The 9,267-nt window shown below is 42.7% G+C and overlaps 1 protein-coding gene across 2 annotated transcripts in view; it reads right to left on the bottom strand.

The window, feature by feature from the left end:
• Window positions 1-9,151, bottom strand: part of wrap53 (WD repeat containing, antisense to TP53) — a 13,258-nt gene extending 4,107 nt beyond the window's left edge. The window contains exons 1-8 of one of the 2 annotated variants that reach the window (XM_035675079.1): window positions 8,929-9,151; window positions 8,032-8,489; window positions 7,704-7,893; window positions 5,818-5,913; window positions 5,248-5,356; window positions 3,904-3,992; window positions 1,522-1,745; window positions 31-242 (exon numbers count right to left, since the gene is read on the bottom strand). In XM_035675079.1, the coding sequence (XP_035530972.1) occupies window positions 31-242; window positions 1,522-1,745; window positions 3,904-3,992; window positions 5,248-5,356; window positions 5,818-5,913; window positions 7,704-7,893; window positions 8,032-8,314 (1,203 nt within the window). In that variant the 5' untranslated portion in view covers window positions 8,315-8,489; window positions 8,929-9,151. Of the gene's footprint in view, window positions 1-30; window positions 243-1,521; window positions 1,746-3,903; window positions 3,993-5,247; window positions 5,357-5,817; window positions 5,914-7,703; window positions 7,894-8,031; window positions 8,490-8,763; window positions 8,906-8,928 lie in introns of those variants that run through there. The other variant, XM_035675080.1, reaches the window with a different exon arrangement.
• Window positions 9,152-9,267: the final 116 nt, after the last annotated feature.

The raw sequence follows: 9,267 nt of genomic DNA, 5'->3' as shown, positions 1-9,267 counted from the left end.
GTGTGTGTGTGTGCGCGCATATGTGTTCACCTTGCGGCCGCCGGTGTACAGGTAGTTTCCGTCAGGGGAGAAGAGCAGATGGGTGAGGCCTCCGTGGTGACGGGTCGGCAGCAGAGCCAGCAGGGTGCCGTCTTGGCAGGAGTAGAGGCCAGCGCAGCGGGAGTAAGAGCCACAGGCGTAAACAGACTGGCAGGGGCTGAAGCCAAAGCAGGAGATGATGCCACTTTGGCCCTGCTTCTTCACTGCAGTGAAGACAAGAGAGTGGCATTTGGCAAAGCTTTCAGCCTTTTAAAAAGGTTCACAAGACAATCCCCAATCACTTCTACTCAAAATTGACTTTTTGGCAGCTCATACATTCCTCATTACATCTCCAAGGAGGAAAATATTTCTCCACAATACGCGCACACACACACATTAACTCACATTTGGATCATCTGTTTCTTTTTACAGTTCACTCCTTTCCCAATCATTATCTTTCTCACTCTTTAGAAGGCTTTCAGCACGTGTTTTGGCACAAAATAGCATAAGCGAGTGTTTGGCAAAGTCACATGTATGATATAACCTGGTTTTGACATTAACCATACATTTCTGCATCATTTGTGGCTATTAATTATCAAGCAGAAGTGATGGAGACAGGAAACCATTGACCAGAGCATGTTGTTTGTTGCCAACTGAAAAGTAACCCCTCATCTTCCATACCGTGCCGCTAAATAATAATAAAAAATCATGAAGGACATGAAAACACAACACTTGAGTTGAAAAAGAAAACCTATTTGTTGAAATTGTCAAGGATCATTTTGGTGCTTCAGAATACTTCAGTCTGTATATTGCAGTACAGCATTTTACAAAAACCTGCCTGCGAACTGAAACTTGTTTTGAAGCGTGTGACAGAGATTGGGAATTCATCACAGTTTACATTTATTTCCCTTTATTTTTTGCCAGAAGTACATAACAACATCTCTCCTTGCTGGTTTGCTCAAGGAGACTGGAGGAGACAGCTGTCAAACTGCAACTTTTTGAATACAAGAAATAAATGACTTCACATTATCCCTTTCACAATGTCTCTGTTTGCTTATTGTTTGCCTTGTGCGTTTGAGTTTACAAGAACATAAGCTTGTGAATGCAATTCTTTTTTTAAATTATTCTCTCTCAAGAGTTCTAAGCGTCCTTGAATACCGGAGTTTTCAAAACAGTCCCTGCTCTCAGTAATACACATTTTACGTTACTCATAAGTCATTATTTCTTAGAATTAATGCTTTTCATAACAAATAATTAAAATAAACTCCATCTTAGTGCACATGAATTTTCTACCGGTTATATAACCATTTAACATTAATACATATCAATGTGATAGCACAGAATTGATCTGTTTAAACATCTTAACTTTTGATTTAAAGAACCACAATTAACACCTTGTACTGTGAACCACACCTGATTTGTAGTTAATTAGCTAAATCACAAAAACACCCCACTATGGTGCTTTATCAAGCTGAAACTGTGTGAGAGCAGTTGATAACTGACCTATGGTGGGCCGCTCCTCACAGTCTCTTCCAGGACGCTCAGTATAGAAGACCCTGACAGTTTTATCAAAGCCGCAGTAGAGCTGCGTTCCATCGGGCGAGAAGCAGAGGGAGTGGGCTGCCGTCAGCTCATCCAGGTGATTGTAGGGTCGGAAACTGGCTCGCACCTCCCCGTAAAATGCATCCCACACGTGGATGGGGTTGTCACGGCTACTGCTGGCTAGACTGTGGAGGCAAGGGGAGTGAGAGGCCAGACAAAAAGAGTGGCAAAGAATGGAAGAGAGTGAGTTATTAAGACATGCAGAAAAAAGACTGAGAGACAACAGGGAATACAGAGTGAATGATGCAGATTATGGGACAAGGGTGAATAAATGCTGAGAATACTTAATGGAGTCAATCTTTATTGTCCCTGAAGGGATTTTTTTTTTTATAGCTAGCAATTAAGAAATGACTCAGTTTTGAATTTCAACACATAAGAACATAGCGTGCACTGAATGACAGTGTGACAATGAGTATTTTTCAATCAAAAGTCAAACAAAGTGAATAGTGGAATAAAATAGAGTTGGAACCGCATGTCAGAGGATGGGAAATAAATTAAACTGCTGCTGAGATTCTTCTGAAATACACATTGTGCATGACCAAAAACCTGTTAATTAATTTTCTTGTTTCTAACCTCTACTGCACTCCATCCACCTTAGTGTATCAATGCATCAAAACAAATACACAGCATTGTTCTATGCCTCATTACAGAGACAAGACCACAGCACATTCTTATTGATTCAAATCATGGCCAAAGACTGAGCCATGCCTTTTTAACTCTAATTACTGGGCGCTGAACAAATGCCGAAACATCACTGCGGCTCAATTAGACAAAGGAAATTAGCCCCTACCGCTGCTGCCGTGTTCTGTTACGGCCCCTCTGAGCCGCAGCTTTATTCCAGAGCAGGGAAATGCCCAATTATAATGCTAGACTGCTGCTAGCTTGGAGCAATGCCTAGAACTCAGTGCAACTTAACCGAGCCATAACAGGGGCCCTTATTCCCTCTCTACAGGAGGGGCATCAACAACACGCGGCTTTTGGCAGACGGAGAGTTCAAGGAGCGCAGGGGGAGAGATGAGAAACAAAATGGGAGATGTGAAAAGACGGGGGAGAAGGTGAGACAGAAAAGGCACTAGAAAAACAGGGTTGCTGTAAATGCGTTTAATAATCACAACCATAACCTTTTATCCGGCTGCCTCAGCCCTCAAGGATTACTCTGAGCTTGTCCGACCACCTAGCTGTGCCCTGCAGGAGCTCCTCTCTGATATGTGACAGTGATATGAAGATGAAGCATATCTCCTACTGGCATCCTCATCCTCCTGACAGACAGGTCTTTGCACGGCTTTGGCAGATACACACAGGCCTCTCAAGTGGTGCATTGTCCACATGAGTCATTGGTTGATCATTGTGCTGTTTACACAACTCTCATCTTTGGACATGCAGCTCCTGACCCACCTCCACCCCCTCCTCTGACACAGTAAAGGCTGCCTGGTGTTGAGGTGGAGTGGTGCCAATGCTGGGCCTTGATCAGAGAGATCTGTCCGAGGGTGGAGGCTGTAACTGGAGGATGATAGGAGCTGGGGGAGGAGGTGTATGCGCAGTGAAAACAGTTGGCAACTTGACCTCAGCTCGTTAGTGCAGGCCTACCCTCTCTCAGACGATACGCGTTCTCCTCGGTGACGGCTGGGTCTTACCGATGTTGGCTCCTCTTCACAGCGCATGCACAAACACGCAGTGATGTCATAATTACCGCATTTCAAAAGCCTGTTAGAGCGCGCGCCGTGCACACACAGAGAACGAGATGAAAAGAGATGCCTCAAGTCAGGGAATCATGAGGCTCTTTAGGTGTTGTCTGGACTCGGGAGAGCTGTTAGTGAGCTGAATCATGCTGAAAAGCACCGTGGGCCTCAAACAGCCGAGCGGATTGCGATGGAGGCAGAAGCAGACAAGACGAAGGCCAACTCTTCACTCATAATGAGAGACATCACAAAGCTTTTCGAGCTTCTCTCAACGCTGGCAGACGGCTCCCACAACGAGTGCAAATACCACAGGGATCAAAGAATGAGTCACAAGCATACAACACAATCTTTTATATTCGGATAGTCGATTAGACAGGCTCAAGACCCACAGGCACACAGAAAATCTTACTCACACACTGATGATGTTGATCAAAAACAGCAATCACTGACTGACACCAGCCTCGATACAACACAGTACATTTCCTGGGTATGTATCTTCACCATCTGGCAGGTTGACCTTCAAAGTGAACTTTAAATGTCTCATCTATCCAGCTGTTAAGAGCTGAGGCTTAGGGTGGTCTGGCAAAGATCGAGTTGAACTCACAAGCATGTGTCTGGGTCCAGAGAGTTCATCTTGGGGTACCAGCAGTAGTCGTAGATGGTGTCTCCCTCTGCCATCCTCAGCACTGGACTCTGCCACAGGAAAGAAAGAAAGGAAAGGAGACAGACAGGAATATAGGGACACACAGTATTAAGAAAATGTAATGACCGTAATCTGTAATCTAGGCAGCTAGAAGACAATATCACAGGCTTTTCCATGTAGTGAAATTCAATATCAAAAGCCAGTGGCACCGTGAGAAATAGAGCAATCAAAGCTCAATTTTCTACCCTTTTCACAAACGGTCTGGGATCTCTGTAATGGGGGAAAATGGATTATATTTCAATTATTTTTGTTCAGTGATCCCAATCTACCAGCCGGTAATATAATTACGAGATTGGCTCGCCACTTGATATTTTGCAAAACCTAAATGACAAAATACCTTTTTTATTCTGTTAAATCTTCAGTAATACATGTTTTAAAGCTTAGGTTTGTTTGATTGAAACACAACATAACAACAGAAATAATGTTCAACAACAACAACATACGGACAGTCTCTGTATAAAAGGTCAGATAACATACAGCAGGTTGATGACCTTTTCTTTACTGGAAATATCTCACAATTTAGACAGGGTTTGAAAGAAATATAAAATATCACAATCATGTTATTGCCAACATGATATATGATCAAGACAAGAAATCTGTATTATCTGAAGTCAAAACCTGGATTACTTCTTACTCTTAAGATGCTATTGGTTAGCTCTAAAACTCAATTCAAATGTATCAATTACATCCAGGTCTTGAGAATGAGAATGTTTTTTCAACTGCAAAGCCATAATTAAAAAGGTATATAAAAATGATCTATTTCACAAAACTGGATCAACTTTGTAGAAGAAGCAGTTTCTGATTGGTGATTTTTTTTCATTTACTGAAACTGATCAAAATGCATATGTCGGACTCCTGACCTATAAACCTCAAAAAGGTTTTCCTGTATGTGCAAGGGCTCCAGCATTAAAGCCAAAAAGTGACCTTGACTTAGGCCTGATGGGGGCACCAGAGGAACTGTTTATACTTGCATACAAGAACATTGAGGGTTTGCGTTTTCTACTGAGCAATTCTGGTCAAGACTGACATTTTTGGTTAACTCCATCTCTCTCTAGGTGCTCCCACTAAGTATCAGTACGTAACGGTGCAAGAATTCTGAATACAAATCTTTTTTCCAAGTAATTTCACCATTTTAGCTTTCATAACACACATTTAAGGGTTTCTGTATGTACTGTATTCTGTATGCCAACATTCCCTTTTTCTATCCTCTACACAAACATGAAGGCAAGCTATCTGTGTGCTCACCATCTCAGGAAGCAAGTCCCAGTTGTAGCTGTAAATCTCTGGAGGGAGGTTGTACACACGGAGCACATTGTCTGCACTGTTGGTCAAGATACAGGAACCATCAGGAGCCCTTGTTTAGAGAAGGAGGGAGGATGAGAATAAGATGGTGGTGTATTTACAGCGTTGAACTGTGAACAAGGTATACACAGGATCGATCTATAGTTAGTACATCAGCAGTTTGGACTAGAGGTTACACTCAATTGAGATATTTATTTAGCTTGAACATAAGAGGAAGACTGCTCTTCATAGCCTCATATATACCCAGTGTATTGTCTGCACTGGTGTTCCCATCATGACAAACACAGTGGAAGTAATTTCCCCTGAAAGAATATCATTTTCTCAGTAATCTAGGACATTATCTGTCCTTGATATCTGCCTCCAGGCACTACAATGTAATGGTCTTATTTATTTATGGTAATCATAGCAATGACTCACAAACTGAATAATAATGTTAACGTTTTATACTTAGCACCTTCAAAAACCTTAACCCCATGGTGTATTATGTGTCACGTTAATTTGAAATGAGATTACCATTTGCAGCCTTTGAGGTAATTCTCTGGAAAGTTGGAGTACTCGGTCCAGGAACCAGTCAACATCTGGGGGTTCTGGGTAAAATCTAGGCCAAGGCTGGAAGCAAAATAGAGAGAAGGGCAAGTCTTGATTTAATGAGTTTAAAAGACATCGCACAACAAAGTGAAAGACAGAATCTCCTATCTTACTAATAGCGAGGGCATAAAGTTATCAGAACGAATGCAACCACAACCTTGACTTGTATGTCTCCTTTGTTTAATTAAGTTAAATAACATCTGATGAATCTCCTACCCTGGGACAAAACTGTTGCTCTATATAAATGCCAATGTCAACTGGCACAAAGAAACAGATACAACAGCGGACAGGTGTATTAATTACATTTATCACCTCTACAGGTTAATTCCATCGTTTTCATCCTGTGTCATCTTCTCCAAATTTTGCCATTGTGATAATTGATAGTGTTAAATATTTAATCAATTAATGCTGTGGTGCTTTTTGCTGCCCCACTTCAAAATGAGTGCTACTGTGAAATACATAGAGGAATTTAACACTCACAGGCAATTACATTTGTCTGAATAGCTGCAACTGGGCAATTATCCTCAACATTTACATTACAACAAGTTGCTCACAAACTTTTCTGCTTGGCTTTGCCTGTAGAAACTGAAAGCAAGGTCCGGTCGTTTTAGACTGACAGTGTTCTTTACATGCTGTAGATGTTTGCAGGCCCACAACAGCAACATTTTCCTCATGAATCTTTACTGTTTTTATTTATGACCTATTATTTTATTATCTTGTCATCTGTCTACAACCTGCTTACTTAACTGCTTTGTGGCACTTTGTGATGTGCAGTGGCATTTCTACACACATTAAATGACAGAATGGGCTGTCTTACTTATTTATATTAAAATAACATATCTAATACTTACTAATTAGACATGATAAGTGATCATGTCAAATCTAATTATGAGGTTTCATGGGTGTCACTGTGACAGTCATAGTTTGCTGTGGCCAGTTGGGTGTATACTAAAGGACAGCAGTGCTACTGCTGAATAGAAGCTACATCAGGCTGTAAAGCCTGTGTCGTGGAACGTTGTGCTTTTTATTTTACATGTGTTACATGTTAACAGGTTGGAGCAGCTACACTGCCCGTGTGACAGGATGCAGCGATGTTTCACTACAGAGCTGAGGTCTTGCCAATTTTTTCCACAAGCCGTACACAGTTCCCAGCAAAGATGTAAAAAGATGAAGTCAATCAAGTGATCTGCTCATAGTTATATTGACATTATACCAGCAACTTATACATCTTTCACAACAACTGAAGTTTCTGTATCTGTAGCATATGTCACAGACCTGGAAAAACTACAAACATATCTGTATTTCAGATTAAAAAGGTTTCTGTGAACATAATCCATTCATTTGTTAACTAGACTTATACTGTGTTGTATTTATCAGAGGAAAATTCAGTGTAGAAAGATAGGGCAGGCAGCGGCAGCAGAAACGCTCTGTGTGGACACCACAAGGGCACGAGCTACAGTCGTCACACACTGCTCACACGTGTCCAGGCTGTAAGTGGTAGAAATAAGAAAAATAAATAACAACACTAGGAATGATCTTTTAAGATGATTCACTAGTAGCAGAGATTTCATTTAAAACACAAACAGGTGGAAAAAAGAAGCCACAGGTGATTGTGCTGCTGACTGCGCCCATTCTTTCACTCTTCTTTTTCTATTTCAGAAACATGTGTTTAACACATCTTCATAATCGCTGCATAACATCTCCACCCCCCAGCTTGAAATAGCTCACTTGATGGCCCGTCTACTGTATCTTTGCCCCTAGGTATGTAGAAACAGAGGTTAAAAATAAACCTGACTTCTTCCTCCACTTACTGCTGTCCTCCACTGGGGCTTTCTGCAGATCTGTTACCGTTGAGCTCTTCCTCTGGTTTCATCTCTCCTTCTTGTAAGGGGGTACCATGCCCTCCATCTCCATTCTGGTGGCATTCTTCTTCACCTTCCCCACTGGCAGACACCTCTGCCCCTTCTCGACCCTCTTCCTCACCTTGTAGCGGTTCTGTTCCTAGCATCAAAGAGTACATTTGTGCAGGTTAATTCATTCATCTTCAAGCTAATCCTGAATCATTATCTCTGACAGAGCAAATTCTTAACTTGAAGGAATATTCCTTATATTTAATCTGATTCATGCAGTTGCAAATACTTTGTGCTGGTGGGGCTGCGTCTCCCTGCAGCGCGCCAGCCTGTGCTGGTGTTTCTTCATGCACTTTGACGGGCTTTGCAGGCTGATCCAGCCCTTGTTCCTCATTGCTTATTCTGGACCGCTTGGCAGATGGAGGTGTCCCTTCCTCTGAGGTCTCCGCCACCTCTAAACTGTCACCTTCAGGTAAAGGTGGCGCCTGTTGAGGGGGCTCATTATCGGCTTCTGCGTCCTGTCCCGCTCCTGCCACACCTCCGCCTTCACCACCTCCAGCTGAGTCAGACATCTCTCTTTGTTTATTAATCCCTTCTGTCAAGTCCTCAACCTGGCGTCCAAGTGCCTTGTGTCCGATGACTGGCTGTCAGACGTGGGTGAGGTAAGTGCTACTGGGATAGTGCTTCTTCCTGCAGTGTGGGTGTTTGAGTCTGCTGGGGGTCGAGGACATCACAGCACCCACTAGCCTGCAAAACAGTGAGGGGGCAAAGATGGAGGCAGGGGGGGTCAGGGCAGGGGAGACCAAATAAACAAGACAATGGAACACACATGCACAAATGTGAGCACTTCAAACACATCCATCATCTAAGATAAGTAAACGCGACGTTCTTTGTTGTAGGAGTAAATGACTGACGCCCTCAGACACCTGTGGCTAGTCGTGACCTGCCAACGAGTCCAAACTAGCATTCATGTTACATTAGCTACATTTACGCCGTACCAGGTACAAATTATACGACAAACCCTAGCGCGTTTTACTCCACGTGTGCTCTGCTGTCGTTCTGTATGTTGAGCAATGCTGGCAAAGAAGGCAATACGTTTGAATTTGCTTCAGCCGTCGGTCCACAGCAGAAACACAAATCACCTCACGTTAGCATTAGCCTATGCTAACAGTCTGATGCTACCTACCTGTGTTGTGGATTGCCTGGCCTTTGGTTCTGCTCGCAGTTTCCCTAGAAACACTTTCCTCCTCGACGGTGTCAAAGTTTCACCTAAAGCCGGACAGTACGAATAGCATACACAACTATTCGACGTCCTTCTACTTCGGGACTTTTTAATTCTATTCACCAGCTCATTACGAGAAGTTGTAAACACTGAGGGCGGCCATGTGTTTCCAACTATCGCGAGAGTTGCGGTGCCGCTCATGGAGAGCTCATCCTAATCACTAATCCTAATGCACATTAGCACAGTAGTGTGTTCATATCATATGATGTTCACTCCTTTATATTCATGCACTCACACATTGAG

Source organism: Morone saxatilis, unplaced genomic scaffold, assembly GCF_004916995.1.
Source record: "Morone saxatilis isolate NCDOM2014 unplaced genomic scaffold, NCSU_SB_2.0 Contig4, whole genome shotgun sequence".
Lineage (NCBI taxonomy): Eukaryota > Metazoa > Chordata > Actinopteri > Moronidae > Morone > Morone saxatilis.
This window is presented reverse-complemented; position numbering and strand designations above follow the sequence as displayed.